The sequence below is a fragment of the Oncorhynchus masou genome, chromosome 1 (genome assembly GCF_036934945.1).
Source record: "Oncorhynchus masou masou isolate Uvic2021 chromosome 1, UVic_Omas_1.1, whole genome shotgun sequence".
NCBI lineage: Eukaryota > Metazoa > Chordata > Actinopteri > Salmoniformes > Salmonidae > Oncorhynchus > Oncorhynchus masou.
In genome coordinates this window covers 15,827,899-15,846,286 of record NC_088212.1, presented here as the reverse complement: position 1 = coordinate 15,846,286, position 18,388 = coordinate 15,827,899, and the positions used below count along the sequence as shown (strand labels likewise).

The 18,388-nt window shown below is 42.0% G+C and overlaps 1 protein-coding gene across 1 annotated transcript in view; it reads left to right on the top strand.

The window, feature by feature from the left end:
• Nucleotides 1-18,388, top strand: part of skic3 (SKI3 subunit of superkiller complex) — a 39,436-nt gene that overhangs the window by 7,345 nt on the left and 13,703 nt on the right. The window contains 23 exon segments of the mRNA XM_064946036.1: nucleotides 2,366-2,460; nucleotides 2,592-2,735; nucleotides 5,487-5,578; nucleotides 5,682-5,757; nucleotides 5,848-5,988; nucleotides 9,470-9,530; nucleotides 9,533-9,567; nucleotides 9,946-10,054; nucleotides 10,283-10,423; nucleotides 10,500-10,601; nucleotides 10,837-10,961; nucleotides 11,100-11,186; nucleotides 11,317-11,420; nucleotides 11,698-11,824; nucleotides 12,165-12,344; nucleotides 14,375-14,499; nucleotides 14,591-14,841; nucleotides 16,116-16,218; nucleotides 16,593-16,775; nucleotides 16,956-17,106; nucleotides 17,281-17,359; nucleotides 17,524-17,585; nucleotides 18,218-18,274. Coding sequence (XP_064802108.1) covers nucleotides 2,371-2,460; nucleotides 2,592-2,735; nucleotides 5,487-5,578; nucleotides 5,682-5,757; nucleotides 5,848-5,988; nucleotides 9,470-9,530; nucleotides 9,533-9,567; nucleotides 9,946-10,054; nucleotides 10,283-10,423; nucleotides 10,500-10,601; nucleotides 10,837-10,961; nucleotides 11,100-11,186; nucleotides 11,317-11,420; nucleotides 11,698-11,824; nucleotides 12,165-12,344; nucleotides 14,375-14,499; nucleotides 14,591-14,841; nucleotides 16,116-16,218; nucleotides 16,593-16,775; nucleotides 16,956-17,106; nucleotides 17,281-17,359; nucleotides 17,524-17,585; nucleotides 18,218-18,274 — 2,625 coding nt within the window. The 5' untranslated portion in view covers nucleotides 2,366-2,370.

The following is an 18,388-nucleotide window of genomic DNA, read 5'->3' as shown; positions in this document are numbered from 1 at the left end:
AACCCAAACAACGAGATCTAAGCCAAAGAATATATAACTTCGGTTTCTCCTTTCATCTGTGTCTAAGCTAACTAAGACTGGGCGGAATTCATTTTCAGCGATTACCTTCGCCCACGACTGGTTCGTGTGAACTATAATACCGACGCTGTATTCTAACGTTTAGAAACGTCAATAAAGAGCTTTCGTAACATATGGCCGTATCTTTCTGCGAGAAATAATCCTTCAAATAAAACACCTACTGTTGCAGTTTGGTACACAACCATATCCATGGGTGCCTCCATCTGAGCTAACGAAACTACACTTCCCGAGTTGTGCTTAAACAGGTGTTTGGGGCACCCTAGATAGCTAATTTGCACAGGTGGTCTTTTAACAAGCGACGTAACACTAACCCTGTAAGAAGTGTAGTTCTTAACTTTTATTTCTCGCAGATATGAAAAGGTATGTTCCAAACGTATTGCAAACATTTACATTTAAGTCATTTGGCAGACGCTCTTATCCAGAGCGACTTACAAATTGGTGAATTCACCTTATGACATCCAGTGGAACAGCGATGCGTGTTAATGTTCTGTGTTAATGCGTGTTAATGTTCTGCCCCTGAACAAGGTAGTTAACCCACTGTTCCTTTGCCGTCATTGTAAATAGACATTTGTTCTTAACCGACTTGCCAAGTTAAATAATGTTTTGTCTGGTCTTATAAGTACCCGGATCAGCAGATATACGCGAACTGCTTTAATGCATATTGACTATGAATGGGGTATGTAGTCCCTTCGGAAACTATTCAGTCTCCTTTACTTTTTCCACATTGTTACAGCCTTATAAAATTGATTAAATTGTTTTTACCGCCATCTACACATCCCATGCATGACAAAGCAAAAACAGGTTTATACATTTCTGCAAACTGAAATATCACATTTACATAAGTGTTCAAACCCTTTACTCAGTACTTTGAAGCACCTTTGGCAGCAATTATAGCATCAAGTCTTCTTGGGTATGACGCTACAAGCTTGGCACACCTGAATTTGGGGAGTTTCTTCCATTCTTCTCTGCAGATCCTCTCGAGCACTGGCAGGTTGGATGGCAGCGTTGCTGCACAGCTATTTTTCAGGTCTCCAGAGATGTTCGTTCAAGTTCGGGCTCTTGCTGGGCCACAAGGACATTCAGAGACTTGTCCCAAAGCCACTCCTGCATTGTGTTTGGCTTTGTGCTTAGGGTTGTTGTCCTGTTGGAAGGTGAACCTTCACCCCAGTCTTAAGGTCCAGAGCAGGTTTTCAGGAAGGATCGCTGTACTTTTGCTCTGTTCATCTTTGCCTAAATCCTGACTAGTCTTCCAGTCCCTACTGCTGAAAAACATCCCCACAGCATGATGCTGCCACCACGCTTCAACATAGGGATGGTGCTAGGTTTCCTCCAGACATGACGCTTGCCATTCAGGCCAAAGTGTTACATCTTGGTTATCAGACCAGATAATCTTGTTTCTCATGGTCAGTCTTTAGGTGCCTTTTGGCAAACTCCAAGCGGGCTGTCATGTGCCTTTTTACTGATGAGTGGTTTAAATCTGGCCATTCTACCATAAAGGCCTGATTGGTGGAGTGCTGCAGAGATTGTTCTATGGCCAGAGGAACTCTAGAGCTCGGTCACTGACAATCGGTGCTTGACCAAGGCCCTTCTCCCCGATTGCTCAGTTTGGCCAGGCAGCCAGCTCTAGGAAGAGTCTTGGTGGTTCCAAACTTCTTCCATTTAAGAATGATGGAGGCTACTGTGTTCTTTGGGATATTCAATGCTGCAGAACTGTTTAGGTACCCTTCCCGAGATCTATGCCTCAATGCAATCAACGGCCAATTCCTTCAACCTCATGGCTTGGTTTTTGCTCTGACATGCACTGTCAACTGTGAGACCTTAAATAGATATGTGTGTTCCTTTCCAAATCAAGTCCAATCAATTTAATTTACTACAGGTGGACTCCAATCAACATGTAGAAACATCTCAAGAATGATCAATGGAAACAGGATGCACCTGAACTCTATTTCAAATCTCGTAGCAAAGGTTCTGACTACTTATGTAAATAAGTTATTTCAGGTCTTTATCTTTTTTAACAGAAAACTGTTTTCAGCTTTGTCATTATGGGGTATTATGTGTAGATTGCAGAGGATTTATATTTATTTAATCAATTTTAGAATAAGGCTGTAATGGAACAACATTTGGAAAAAGTCAAGGAGTTTGAATACTTTCTGAAAGCACTGTATGTCTGGGCTAGCTGGCTAATTTTACTCCACTCCTGTTGCTATTAATTTTAACCCAATTGCTTAATTTTGGTGACAACTTTGACTGGTATCTTAATTGACTTCTCACTGACTTGGATTTATAGATACAATGTCAAACAAAGAAGTTAAATCAGCTTTAAAAAATGCCAGAGATGCCATAAAGAACAAGGAATTTAAAGAGGCGCTAAAACACTGCAAGGTAAGTCCTTGCCCATTTCTCTATGTTCTTTCTACACACAACAATAGTGTGAGGGGAAACTGGGTGTATTGTAGGATTTTCTGTTTTGAAAAAGGTATTATGTCTCAAATCAATCCAAATTCCCCCACCAGGCTGCCCTGAAATTAGAGAAGAACAATTACAATGCCTGGGTGTTCATTGGTGTGGCTGCGAGCGAGCTGGAGCAACCAGACCAGGCCCAGACAGCCTACAGGAAGGCTCTGGAGCTGGAGCCAGAGCAGCTGCTGGCCTGGCAGGTACTGGAGATACATCACACCTACATCAACTGAACTAATACAGGACCTCGCTAGACATAGGCTTTTGTATTGGACAATCAAGTGAAGAGTGTCCCAAAAGTAGAGCTGCGACGATAAACCATAAATTATCGACATTGACCATACACAATCACTTATAGCTGGCGTTTCACTGTTATCGTTCATTATGATAAGTAACCTATACCAGAGAAATGTGATGTTTGAAGTGAAATACATTTGCTAATATGGGTGATTGTTAATGAAATTAATGGTAGTAGTTTAAAACCTGGTAAATGTAATCTATGTAATCCCCAAAAGTAATTATTTTTCATGAGAGGGTCAGTAACTAGTAAGAGGGTCAGTAACATAAACAGTAACTAGTAATGCTGCATACTCAGGTTGAATCTCACCTTTCTGGTAAAAATAGTTGCTGAGGTGTAGTCACTTTTGAGAAAATAAGCTCAACGACACAGTACAAATATTAAATATTTTATGATACATTTCTTATTCAACAAAACTATATGAATAAGACTTTAAATTACTTATGCTTTGTAAATATACTATACTCAAATTATAAAACTACTAACTATAAGAATTCACCTTCCTTATAACTGTAAAATACATATATGTTTAGTGTTAGAATATGTGCATATTTTCTGAAGGTCTCTCTTGATCAAAACGCCTGCCCCCATCTCTGAACTTCTCACAGGGCTCTAGGGAGTGCTTCCTGAACTCGTTAGGAGCTCGCCTTTCATCACATTACTTTTGTCAGTCTGCAAGTGTTCTTCTTGTTTAAAATCTATAAATTATTTTAGATTACTGGCTATAAATCGATCTCTGAATGTGCTACAGCCACAACAAAAACTATAGCTCCTGCCGCGCTACGATGTAAGGATTCCAGGCATATGTTAGTGGCTGTGCTGTAGGGTTCAGCGAGGAGTTGATGGAAAAGTCGGAAGAGATAATGAAATGGTAAAAAGGACATCCCAGCTTCATGTGGTGTCTGATTTCACATCCTGCTTGACACAGGCAACAGAGACATACTCCTGTGTCTGTGAGAATCAGGGCTACCGCTCAATGCAATACATTTCCATCTATGGCGTCCTACAAGCAAAAATGTCGGTCGGAACTGGTACCAGAACCACGCAGGTCCCCTAAGAGGATTTAAAGGATAATAAAAAGAGACTGGTGCACATTGTTACAAATGTATCGTTATTTTTATCATTACCGCATCAATTCAGGCAATCTCTCGTCAAATATTTTTATTCCACATTGCCCAGCTCTACCCAAAAGTCACATTATCTACACATTATACAGTGAGAGAGAAATTATTTGATCCCCTGCTGATTTTGTACATTTTCCCACTGACAAAGAAATGATCAGTCTATAATTTTAATGCTAGGTTTATTTGAACGGTGAGAAACAGAATAACAACAAAAAAATCCTGAAAAACGCATGTCAAAATGTTACAACTTGATTTGCATTTTAATGAGGGAAATAAGTATTTGAGCCCTCTGCAAAACATGACTTAGTACTTGGTGGCAAAACCCTTGTTGGCAATCACAGAGGTCAGATGTTTCTTGTAGTTGGCCACCATGTTTGCACACATCTCAGGAGGGATTTTGTCCCACTCCTCTGTGCAGATCTTCTAAGTCATTAAGGTTTCGAGGCTGACGTTTGGCAACTCAAACCTTCAGCTCCCTCCACAGATTTTCTATGGGATTAAGGTCTGGAGCCTGGCTAGGCCACTCCAGGAGGTTCTCACCCAAGATTTGATGGTACATGGCCCCGTCCATCGTCCCTTTGATGCGGTGAAGTTGTCCTGTCCCCATAGCAGAAAAACACCCCAAAGCATAATGTTTCCACCTCCATGTTTGATGGTGGGGATGGTGTTCTTGGGGTCATATGCAGAATTCCTTCTCCTCCAAACACAGCGAGTTGAGTTGATGCCAAAGAGCTCCATTTTGGTCTCATCTGACCACAACACTTTCACCCAGTTGTCCTCTGAACCATTCAGATGTTTATTGGCAAACTTCAGACGGGCATGTATATGTGCTTTCTTGAGCAGTGTGTCCTTGCGGGCGCTGCAGGATTTCAAACCTTCATTAGTGTGTTACCAATTGTTATCTTCGTGACTATGGTCCCAGGTGCCTTGAGATCATTGACAAGATCCTCCCATGTAGTTCTGGGCTGATTCCTCACCGTTCTCATGATCATTGCAATTCCATGAGGTGAGATCTTGCGTGGAGCCCCAGGCTGAGGGAGATTGACAGTTCTTTTGTGTTTCTTCCATTTGCGAATAATCGCACCAACTCTTGTCACCTTCTCACCAAGCTGCTTGGCGATGGTCTTGTGTGGGTCTACAATCTTGTCCCTAACATCCTTGGAGAGCTCATTGGTCTTGGCCATGGTGGAGAGTTTGGAATCTGATTGATTGCTTCTGTGGACAGGTGTCTTTTATACAGGTAACAAACTGAGATTAGGAGCACTCGCTTTAAGTGTGCTCCTAATCTCAGCTCGTTACTTGTATAAAAGACACCTGGGAGCCAGAAATCTTTCTGCTTGAGAGGGAGTCAAATACTTATTTCCCTCATTAAAATGCAAATCAATTTATAACATTTTTGACATGATAATTTCTTTGTCAGTGGGCAAACGTACAAAATCTTACACAGATTATTCCAGAGCAGTGTTATGGGGCATATCACTATGTCAACATGCTGACTAGAATGTGATCCGTTATTGTTGCTGTTTTAGGGATTAGCAAACCTGTATGAGAAAAGTGACCAGACGGATTTCAAAGCGGAACTACCCAAAGTCTACCAGAAACTCATTGAGCTTTATGAAAGGTAAGCCATGAAAATGTTAATACCTCTTCTACATCAATAATTTCCCCCCTGTGATTAGCTCTTGGAATATTGTGTTTAACCGTGTCTTGTTCTGCATACACAGTTCAGACAAAACAAAATGTTATGAGGCGATCAGAAAACTGGCAGACATCTTCCATATGGAGAAGGACTATTTACAGGTCTGTAAAGATAGTAGTTGCCCTTTAAATGAAAGAGGATATATGTTAATTGTTGTGGCACAGGGTGGACATAGATATGTGTGTGTTTAGGTGGCCAGGTTGTGGCGAAGGCTGATTCAGCTGAAGGAAGGAGAAGGTGCTAACAAGGCAGAGCTGCTGCAGCTATGGCAACAGATGACCTGCCTTCTCTCAGACAGCATGGAGGATCACGACAATGAGACTCAGCAGCACGTAAGAGCAAATATAATATACTCAAATAATCCCCTTAACTTCTCTACGGTAGGGGGCAGCATTTGGAATTTTGGATGAAAAGCGTGCCCAAATTCTACTCAGGCCCAGAAGATAGGATATGCATATAATTAGTATATTTGGATAGAAAACACTCTTAAGTTTCCAAAACTGTTAAAATAATGTCTGTGAGTATAACAGAACTGATTTGGTAGGTGAAAACCTGAGAAAAATCCATTCAGGAAGTAGGATTTTTTTAAATATTTTCTTTTCTTCTATTCAATGCCATTACCGTATCCATTGACATAGGACTCAAATTGCAGTTCCTATGCCTTCCATTAGATGTCAACACTCTTTAGAAATTGTTTCCGGTTTGAATTCTGAAAAATGAGGGAGTAAGAGCAGTCTGAATGAGTGGACCCTGCCGTGTCACAGAGCTTTTTCATGCTCGCGACCGAGAGAGTGCCTTTCTTGTTTACCTTTTATATTGACAACGTTATTGTCCGGTTGCAATATAATGGATTATTTAGGCTAAAAACAGCCTGAGGATTGAATATAAACATCGTTTGACATGTTTCTATGAACTTTATGGATACAATTTGGATTTGTGTCTGCCTGTTGTGACTGCATTTGAGCCTGTGGATTAATGAAGAAAACGGGCGAACAAAACTGAGGTTTTTGGATATAAAGAGAGACTTTATCAAACAAAAGGAACATTTATTGAATAAATTAATGTCTTCTGAGTGCAACCATATGAAGATCATCAACAGTAAGTGATTAATTTTATCTCTATTTCTGACTTGTGTAACTCTTCTACTTGGCTGGTTACTGTTTGTAATGATTTGTCTGCTGGGCTATGTTCTCAAATAATTGTAAGGTATGCTTTCGCCGTAAAGTATTTTTGAAATCTGACAACGTGGTTGGATTCACAAGAAGTTCATCTTTAAACCTATGTCAAATAGTTGTATCTTTTCTGAATTTTTATAATGAGTATTTCTGTATTTGAATTTGGCGCTCTGCAATCTCACTGGATGTTGGCCAGGTGGGACGCTAGCGTCCCACATACCCTAGAGAGGTTTTAATAAGCATTGTCTGGGTCATTCCACCTCTAAAAGCAAAAGGAAAGAGGATTTCGACACCCACCATCTGATTGTTTCTGTAGTTATGGCCTATTTATTGCCTTACCTCCCTTATCCTACCTCATTTGCACACACTGTATATAGACTTTTTCTATTGTATTATTGACTGCATGTTTGTTTAGTCCATGTGTAACTGTGTTGTTTGTGTTGCATTGCTTTGCTTTATCTTGGCCAGGTCGCAGTTGTAAATGAGAACTTGTTCTCAACAAGCCTATCTGGTTAAATACAAATACAATTAAAGTTACAATCAGGTAAGATTGACATTCCTGAAACATTGTTTGGTTGAATTGTAATTTTATTTGGATAAATTAAGCTAATTGGTTGCACACAAATTGGCCATTTAAATGTATAGGATTCAGATAATATTCAATAAATATAGTACCCTACATCTGATTTGGACCAAAACTTTTCCATCCAAATCTGTTTTTTATAAAGCTACCCACAGATCCATCACACCCCATGCCAATCCCAATCCAACAACTAGTAAACAGTATCAGTTCTCTATGTTTGACAAGTAGTATGAAGCTTCAGCTTGGAGTATTGCTTCTCCATACTATGTAATGTATTGCCGGTGAATCTGGTGTTTTTTTTTCTCCTGTTCAGAGAACTTAGTAATTTAAGTCGCTTGCATTATTTACCTTTTTAAAGTAGTGTGAAAGTAACAGGGTTTGACCACTAGAAGCTGCTGGTCCTGCTATACGACCACACACTTTTATAAATTTTGCTCTTTTCTTTTCTTTATTAGTTTGTCCTAATAGCAACCTAAAGCTTCAACCCAACTCTCCTTGAATCCAATTCTCCTCTCTCTGAGAGGGTGATCCTTTCCCTATGCAATTCTCATATGAAGACCTTTCCTACAAGCCCAAAACTTTAATGGAGAAATGGGCTAAAATGTTGTGACAATGCTAATTAAATAATGAATTTCTTGGCAGTCTGTTTTCTGTTTTTCCAATACAATTATCAAGAACTCTCTTTTATTTATATATCTCGATTAATCGGACAATTATTTATTTATTGTTATTTTTGTTGTTGTAATGACAATTACAACACATTTTTTTTTTTACCTTAATTTTACTAGGCAAGTCAGTTAAGAACAAATTCTTATTTTCAATGACGGCCTAGGAACAGTGGGTTAATTGCCAGTTCAGGGGCAGAACGACAGATTTTGTACCTTGTCAGCTTGGGGATTTGAACTTGCAACCTTTCGGTTACTAGTCCAATGCTCTAACCACTAGGCTACTGAATGAACACTTATTTTAACTTAATATAATACATCAATAAAATCAATTTACCCCAAATAAATAATGAAACATGTTCAATTTGGTTTAAATAATGCAAAAGCAAAGTGTTGGAGAAGAAAGTAAAAGTGCAATAAAACCGTTCCGTATTTTATCTAACGGGAGGCATCCATAAGTCTTAACTATTCCTGTTACTTTGCACAACCTTCAATGTTATGTCATAATTACGTTAAATTCCGGCAAATTAGGCGGCCCAAACTGTTGCATATACACTGACTCTGCGTGCAATGAACGCAAGAGAAGTGACACAATTTCACCTGGTTGATATTGCATGCTAACCTGTTTCTTTTAGCTAAGTATGCAGGTTTAAAAATATATACTTCTGTGTATTGATTTTAAGAAAGGCATTGATGTTTATGGTTAGGTACACATTGGAGCAACAATACGCACCGCATCGATTATATGCAACGCAGGACACGCTAGATAAACTAGTTTATAAGTTTAATGCTAGCTAGCAACTTACCTTGGCTTACTGCATTCGCGTAACAGGTAGGCTCCTCGTGGAGTGCAATGAGAGGCAGGTGGTTAGACTGTTGGACAAATTAACTGTAAGGTTGCAAGATTGAATCCCAGAGCTGACAAGGTAAACATCTGTCGTTCTGCCCCTGAACAAGGCAGTTAACCCACCGTTCCTAGGCCGTCATTGAAAATAATGTGTTCTTAACTGACTTTCCTAGTTAAAGACTAAATACAGGTGTAACAAAAATACATTGGTGTACAAAAGTATGTAAGAAAAAAAAGAAGAAAAAAATGATAACTTGAAATCGGCCCTAATTAATCGGTCATTCCGATTTAATCGGTTGACCTCTAATATATATTTGTGATTAGAGATTTACCAGAAGACCCAACAACATTACAATTGAAAAACCCTATATATTGTATGTTTGGGACTTTTATCATTTCAAGACCGCTAGAGACCATTCCAGGGGGACTTACGGGGGGTGGTGTGGTATGCCGCCTCGGTGTTATTGCTAGTCATTACTAAAGGTTTTTCTCCTCTATGATTTGTGCTCATTCCCACTGTTGATGTTATATTTATGTTGCCAGTTAATTGCAGCCTTTGAGAAGGCCATGGTTCTCTCTGACAATGTGCCTGGCGAGGACCATCGGAGCTCTCAGCTGACTACCTCAAATGCCTTTCACAAGTAAGTCCACCCCTGTGTTTTTCACTCACTCACTCACAGTTACAGTGGGGCAAAAAAAGTATTTAGTCAGCCACCAATTGTGCAAGTTCTCCCACTTAAGATGGTGACCAAATACTTATTTTCCACCATAATTTGCAAATTCATTAAAAATCCTACAATGTCATTTTCTGGATTTTCTTTCCCTCATTTTGTCTGTCATAGTTGAAGTGTACCGATGATGAAAATTACAGGCCTCATCTTTTTAAGTGGGAGAACTTGCACAATTGGTGGCTTACGAAATACTTTTTTGCCCCACTGTATGAGTGCTGGGACTCTGGGTTAGGAATAGGGCCAGAATCCTGTGCTGTCAGCTGACCAGAAAAACCTTCCTCTCTCTAGCTTTCGCATGAGGAGTGTAAAATTAAAGAGGCCTGTGAGTCCATATTGGCCCTCTATCCCTCACAAACATTCCCTTTGGAGATCCTCGGTGCACATCATCTCAAGTCAGGTAAGAAATCACTGACTTAGCAAACTATAGGTTAAGAACTGGTGCAGTCATTGGCAGTGTATAGTTTCACTCTAGGTGAAATAAAAACAACAAAAGCTTGACCTTGCAGGACTGGGGAAGGTCAAGTGTACTGTGCAATGATTAGTATGTATTATTTGATTGCGCCTTTTGTTCTGTGGACAAAGAAGTGACAGATTGCACCTTTTTTAAGTAGTATTTGTCTCTTAGGGGTCTGCAGTGAGGACGCGGGCCGTTGTTTCTCCCGTCTCTTGGAGTTGGACCCAGACAGTGGCTTAGGCCATCTGGGTTTGGGCATCAGAGCTCTGGAGGAGGGAAAATGTGACGACTCCATTAAGTATCTGGCCCAAGGTGAGCAATTTGGGGGCTCTGGTTTGCTGTTGGTCTGTGGTGTTCTCCACCACCTCACTGTCTGTTATGCTCTCAGGACTGAAGCGAATGCGCTCCAGCTTGGTGGGCTGGTGCAGCCTTGCTCAGGCCCAGCTGAAAATGCACCGATATTCCGACTGCGCAACATCCTGCTCCCAAGGTACATCTAACACATCTGGCCAGTGTTGTATAATCCTAACCTAAACTTTTTCTCTGAAAACCCACCGTACTTTCCACATAATCAGGGCTTTGCTACAAACTTAATGTAAGCCTACTCATCCTTGTTTGAAGGTTATAGTGACTTGACTAGTTGAAGACCTTCTCACCAGAAGTCAAAGATGTGTATTGAGATGTGGCATTCAGTGCGTTGACAGGCCTTGCTGTTCTTCTTTCAGGTCTGAAGCTGGGTGGGGCTGGAGAAGAGGCACTGGGACAAAAGCTCCTGAGGCTGAGGCTAGAGGCCCTTGTGAGGACTGGGGATGAGCACACTGCAGACCAAGCCCTGGAGAGCCTCTCACAGGTACAGCATTCATAACCCATCTCACTGGCTGCTCCCCAACAGCTAACCACCAATATGCTCCAATTCTCTTCTACTACTACTATCTACTGATATGGATGGGGATTTGTTTGTTTGCTCATCAAAATATTTATTTTATAGCTTTCAGATGCTAACAATGATCCTGTCCTGGTAGCCTTAAAAGGAAGAGCGTATTTGCAAAAAGGCCAAGTTGACCAAGTGCTCCAGGTAACTTCACAATTATTGGTTATGCTAACATATCTTTTTAGTAACCTCAGGTGAATGGTATCAAATATATTTTGTGCCTATTTTGTTGATTTCCCGTGTGTCTGCTAATCTCTGGCCTTGTACCCAACAGGTGTCCACGGAGCTGCTGAACTCTCACCCTGACATGGCTGAGGGACTGGCGCTGAGGGGACTGGCACACATTGCACAGGGACATCACCAACTAGCAGAACAGAGGTGTGTTCAGGGACTGCAGTTAAAAATCTGCCCGCAGGCTAAAACTGGCACTTTTACTATAATGTTGATTAACGTGCACTGTAGCTGTAAAACTAAATGTAATAAAATGAAAGTGTGTGTGCGCACACCCATCCCCCATTCAACACACTTCTTCTGTATTGATAACTGTCTATTATTACTGTTTTAATCAACAACTCATCACTAAGAGGCAGCGTGACTGAAGTAGACCATGTAGTTAGATCAACCTTCATCTTGTCTTCTCCTGTCCCTGTTGTAGCCTCCTGCAGGCTGCAGCCCAGAGCCCAGCCTGTGGAGAGTACTACTTCCTGTTGGGGCGGCTGTACTGGGACATGGGGGAGGAGAGTCGCAGGGACAGGAGCAAGGCCCACACCCATCTACTGAAGGTCAGTGTTGCCCATGGGGCCTCTGTCTGGGGAACACTGAATAGCTGGAGAATCATACTATGGGGAGAATGCATGACCGTCACATCCACAACTAAGCAACTCCCTGCCGTTTTGAAATGCATATTCATTGATGAGAGGTTCCTGTGCATTGTTACACTTATGGCTTCTAAATGTCATAGGATGATCAAGAGGCTTTAACAGTGGGTGGGATGTGCTGTGGGCACATTTCTGGCTTTGGTACAGTTAAACTATAGTGCTTCTCACATCCAGCTGTACGTTATGACATTAGTTTGGTGATTGGCTCACTGCCATTACTGACAGCTGGTGTGTTTTGTGTCAGGCTGCCAAACTGGATCCGTACCTGGGCTCTGTGTTCTGCTACCTGGGCCATTACTACCGGGAGGTGGCCAGGGACCAGGGTCGAGCCAGAGGCTGCTACAAGAGAGCCTTTGAGCTGGACAGCAACGACGCAGAGTCCGGGGCTGCCTCTGTGGATCTGAGCATGAATGAGGGGGACATGGTGAGTTGTCTGTTAATTTGTTCTGGTCCTGGAGGGCTGCAGCCAACAACAGAATACTTTCCCCTGTGGAAGTCACTCTAGTAGTCCATCCACCCGATTCAATACATTTGGATAATAGGCCTATCTAACTGTTTGAGATACAGTTGAAGTCTGAAGTTTACATACACCTTAGCCAAATACATTTAAACTCAGTTTTTCACAATTCCTGACATGTAATCCAAGTATAAATTCCCTGTCTTAGGTCAGTTAGGATCACCATTTTATTTTAAGAATGTGAAATGTCAGAATAATAGTAGAGTGATATCACATTCCCAGTGGGTCAGAAGTTTACATACACTCAATTAGCATTTGGTAGCATTGCTTTTAAATTGTTTAACTTGGGTCAAACGTTTTGGGTGATCTTCCACAAGCTTCCCTCAATAAGTTGGGTGAATTTTGGCCCATTCCTACTGAGATAGCTGGTGTAACTGAGTCAGGTTACTAGACCTCCTTGCTTGCACATGCTTTTTCAGTTCTGCCCACAAATTTTCTATAGGATTGAGGTCAGGGCTTTGTGATGGCGACACCAATACCTTGACTTTGTTGTCCTTACGCTATTTTGCCACGACTTTGGAAGTATGCTTTGGGTCAATGTCCATTTGGAAGACCCATTTGCGACCAAGATTTAACTCTGATGTCTTGAGATGTTGCTTAAATATATCCACACAATTTCCCTCCCTCATGATGTCATCTATTTCGTGAAGTGCACCAATCCCTCCTGCAGCAGAGCTCCCCCACAACATGATGCTGCCACCCCCGTGCTTCACAGTTGGGTTGGTGTTCTTCTGCTTGCAAGCCTCCCCCTTTTTCTTCCAAACATAACAATGGTCATTATGGCCAAACAGTTCTATTTTTGTTTCGTCAGACCAGAGGACATTTCTCCAGAAAGTACGATCTTTGTCCCCATGTGCAGTTGCAAACCGTAGTCTAGCTTTTTTTATGGTGGTTTTGGAGCAGTGGTTTTGGAGCAGTGGCTTCTTCCTTGCTGAGCAGCCTTTCTGGTTATGTCGATATAGAACTTTTTTTACTGTGGAAAAATATACTTTTGTACTTGTTTCCTCCAACAGGTCCTTTGCTGTTGTTCTGGGATTGATTTGCACTTTTCGCACCAAAGTACGTTCATCTCTAGGATACAGAACGCGTCTCCTTCCTGAGCAGTATGACGGCTGCGTGTTCCCATGGTTATTATACTTGCGTACTGTGTTTGTACAGATGAACGTGGTACCTTCAGGCATTTGGAAATTGCTCCCAAGGATAAGGTCTTGGCTGATTTATTTTGATTTCCCATGATGTCTAGCAAAGAGGCACTGAGTTTGAAGGTAGGCCTTGAAATACATCCAGAGGTACACCTCCAATTGACTCAAACAATGTCAATTAGCCTATCAGAAGCTTCTAAAGCCATGACATCATTTTCTGAAAATTTCCTAGCTGTTTGAAGGCACAGTCAACTTAGTGCCTTTTAAACAGACCCACTGGAATTGTGATACAGTGAAATAAACAATTGTTGGAAAAATTACTTGTCATGCACAAAGTAGATGTCCTACCCGACTTGCCAAAACTATAGTTTGTTAAGAAGACATTTGTGGAGTGGTTGAAAAACGAGTTTTAATGACTCCAACCTAAGTGTATGTAAACTTTCGACTTCAACTGTAATATCAATATCACTTAGTTAGGCCTAACTGTTTTATTTATCAATGTCACTTAGGCCTACCTAACTGTTTGATGTAATGTCACTTAGGCCTACCTAACTGTTTGATTTATCAATGTCACTTAGGCCTACCTAACTGTTTGATTTATCAATGTCACTTAGGCCTACCTAACTGTTTGATATAATGTCAATGTCACTTAGGCCTACCTAACTAAATTCAGTTTATTTTGTGCCTGGGGGAAATGTTTCTCTTGCTAGTGTAGACTACAGACATTGGATTGCACTATAATCTATGCTGCTGTGTCAAGCATCTGTCCCTGTTCCCTCTATCTGCCTTCCTCAGGACACTGCCCTGGCTGTGCTCCAGTCAGTGATTCAGAGAGCCACCCCTGGTTCAGCAAAGTGGGCCTGGATGAGACGAGGCCTTTACCACCTGAAGGTGGGCCAGCACCCCCAGGCCTGTGCAGAGTAAGACCCCTGAGGCGACCACTCATTTGAACATAGTCTCTGACACCACATACGAACATACACACATACTCTCATTGATTTGTTATGCCAGTCTGCAGGCTGCTCTGAGGGCTGACCCCCAGGACTGGGTGTGCTGGGAATGTCTGGGCGAGGCCTACCTGAACCGCCGGAGCTTCACGTCGGCCCTGAAGGCCTTTGCCAAGGCCCAGCTGCTCAACCCCTCCTCCATATACAGCCTCTACCAGACTGCTGCCATCAAACAGACCCTGGGCAAGTTCAAAGAGGCTGCTGCAGAATACCTGCAGATCATAGCCCAGGAGGACTATGTGCCTGCACTCAAAGGTAGGGGTGTGTCTGAGTGTGCACACGTGTGTGTGTGTGTGTGTGTGTGTGTGTGTGTGTGTGTGTGTGTGCCTCCTGTCCTTTTTTGGTGTCTATTCCAAGGTTATTATTGTTTTACAGTCTTGCACCCAGGCAGGACCTTATTTGGAGACCATTTTGTTCTCAGTTCTGTTGCAACTGTGACAGTCTGACGGCATACACTAGAGATGAACATACTTTGGTGCAAAAGTGCAAATCAATCCCAGAACAACAGCAAAGGACCTTGTGAAGATGTTGGAGGAAACAGGTACAAAAGTATCTATATCCACAGTAAAACAAGTCCTATATCGACATAACCTGAAAGACCGCTCAGCAAGGAAGAAGCCACTGCTCCAAAACCACCATGAAAAGGCCAAACTACGGTTTGGAGAAATGTCCTCTGGTCTGACGAAACAAAAATAGAACTGTTTGGCCATAATGACCATTGTTATGTTTGGAGGAAAAGGGGGAGGCTTGCAAGCCAAAGTACACCATCCCAACCGTGAAGCACGAGGTGTCAGCATAATGTTGTGGGGGTGCTTTGCTGCAGGAGGGACTGGTGCACTTCACAAAATAGATGGAATCATGAGGTGGGAAATTGTGGATATATTGAAGCAACATTTCAAGACATCAGACAGGAAGTTAAAGCTTAGTCACAAATGGGTCTTCCAAATGGGTGGTAATGACCCCAAGCATGCTTCCAAAGTTGTGGCAAAATGGCTTAAGGACAGCAAAGGTAAGGCATTAGAGTGGCCATCACCAAGCCCTGACCTCAATCCTATAGAAAATGTGTGGGCAGAACTGAAAAAGCGTGTGTGAGCAAGGAGGCCTACAAACCTGACTCAGATACACCAGCTCTGTCAGGAGGAATGGGCCAAAATTCACCCTACTTATTGTGGGAAGCTTGTGGAAGGCTACCCAAAACATTTGACCCAAGTTAATCCATTTAAAGGCATTGCTATCAAATACTAATTGAGTGTATGTAAACTTCTGACCCATTGGGAATGTGATGAAATAAATAAAAGATTAAATTAATAATTCTCTCTACTGTTATTCTGACATTTCCCATTCTTAAAATAAAGTGGTGATCCTAACTGTCCTAAAACCAAGAATTTTTACTCTGATTAAATGTCAGGAATTGTGGAAAAACTGAGTTTAAATGTATTTGGCTAAGGTGTATGTAAAATTCCGACTTCAACTGTACCACCAGCCCCAAGCATTGTGATCATTTCCGTGTGTGTGTGTGCTGCCCCCAGGTCTTGGGGAGTGTCTGCTGTCCTTGGCCAGATGCCTGATGGAGGACTATAGAGATGGAGGAGCCATAGACCTCATCCAGCAGGCCATCCAGTACCTCTTCAGGTTAGACACTTCGCTCCGCGTTCCCAGGAGCCCAGAGAGGCAGCTCATTGAATAGGATTACTGGAACTCACCATTGGCGATCAGAGAGAATTGGAATTAATTGGGTCCATAATAAAATTACACTGTGGTATCAATGTGCACTTTGCTCATGACAATGACTTGGGCTACCTGTATTACATTTGATAAATGCTTTGTTGTTTTCATGTATTGTGAGGACTTTAAACCTACAGAATTTCTAAAGTTGCTTAAGAAACAAAAGGCCTCAACACATGATTTGTTTTTCACTATTAAAAATGATTTTGCACTGAAAATGTATACAAAAACACACTTGACTGTACTTAACATCCCCTTCGCCTGTGTCTGTCCACTCCCAGGGCTGTAGAGCTGCGTCCAGACCTGTCCTGTCTGTGGAAGTTACTGGGAGACGCCTGCACCTCAGTCAGCACTGTGGCCCCCAACAGGGCCCGCGTTGTGGTGCCAGGACCCCTGGCCGGATTACAACCCCCAGACCAAGGCCACCTTCTCAACCAAGGACACACCCTCCGAGTGGGGGAGAGGTGAGGCGCCAACACCGGCTAGTCTCTAGTGTTCTGATAGAAGCCACGTGATTTGAATACACAGGACAACGCTATCTCAAGGTTAATGGATACTGGGTAGGAGGATCCCTCTCTGGTGTCATGATTTTTAGGTTTGGTCTGAACTGTAAGATGAATCAGGAACAATGTATTTGTGTACAGATGCTATGGGCGTGCTCTGAAGCTGATGCCTGAGAGCTCCAGCCTGTGGTATGACCTGGGTCTCAACTACTACCACCAGGCCTGTCTGCCCCCCTGCCTTCAGGAGATGGAGCACAACACCCTGCTACTGCTGCTGGAGAAGGCCCTGCAGGTACAAAACTCACTTGGCTGGATGGTAGGATGGCAGGATGGGGCAGAACACTCAATTGTCTGGGGAGGAAGAGTTAGAAGAGATGTATTCAGCCCAATTCTTGGAGTTAAACACCAACAAGTTTCGGAGTTAACATACAATATCAATGTACGACACTCTTTCTCTTCTCCTCAGTGTGTGAAGAAGGCCATCATGTTGAACAGTAGTAACCATAGCTACTGGAACGCCCTGGGAGTGGTCGCCATGAGCAAAGGTAGAAAGATGTAGCCTGGGTACCAGTCTGTTTCTGCTATCAAGTTTTCAAAACTTTTGTCTGGTTGATGGGAGCCTTCGTTGGTGGTGGAGCAATGGGATGTTGTTGCCTTGTCTTTAGGTCTGTTTATAACATAAGAATGGCTGTTTACTCTTCCTTTTCAGGACTTGAGAACTATGCCCTTGCCCAACACAGCTTCATTAAGTCAGTGCAAGTGGAACCCAATGTGAGTACAACACATCACACAGTATTGGGTACTCACTTTTCATTTAATCATCTCTTATGTCTTAGTCTGGGTACCAGTCTGTTTAGCTGCTATCCTTCCACTCATTGCCACTTCTTGTCATGCTGAACAGACTGGCCTTTCTGCCATCTTCAAATATGAACATTCTATCATTAATGAGCTTGAGTAGAACAGAGGAATTGATGCTGATTCGATAACCCTCAAAACGATCATCCAATCACAACGATTAGGCACATATTGGAACTCAATCACTTTTTTCCTCCACAGAACATGTTGGTATAGTTTTTTGTTTCTCCAGACCAGTCTGTCAAAAGTTGCTAGCTCATGTCAAAATTCTCTTCAGTAATACATCCTGCAATTCCATCCACAAAACGTCTCGGCTCTGATTTTAAGCCTCAAAATACAACAACTTTGTTAGAATTAAAATTCTATCTTCCAGAGTCCATATGTTGTCATGGAATTATTTGTTAGGTTTAACAACCAATTAGCAACTCGGCCATAAATCGAGCTGCATATTGAACGTTAAGATTGCTGAAAGGCCAGTCTCTTTAAACATACTGGTCCCCAGTGCAGTTTGTGTGTGTCTTTTAAAAATAAATGTCCTCCCAATCTAGAATGTTGTTGCTTGGACAAACCTGGGTGCTTTGTATCTGAAGAAAGACAGTGTTGAGGTATGTGTCCTTTGGACCGTGTAAATTCCTATGTCTATGTTCTGTCTGTATTACTGTCAGGTTCATTGTATTAGGAATGTCTAATTTCTGGTAAATGAACTTGATTGTGATTCT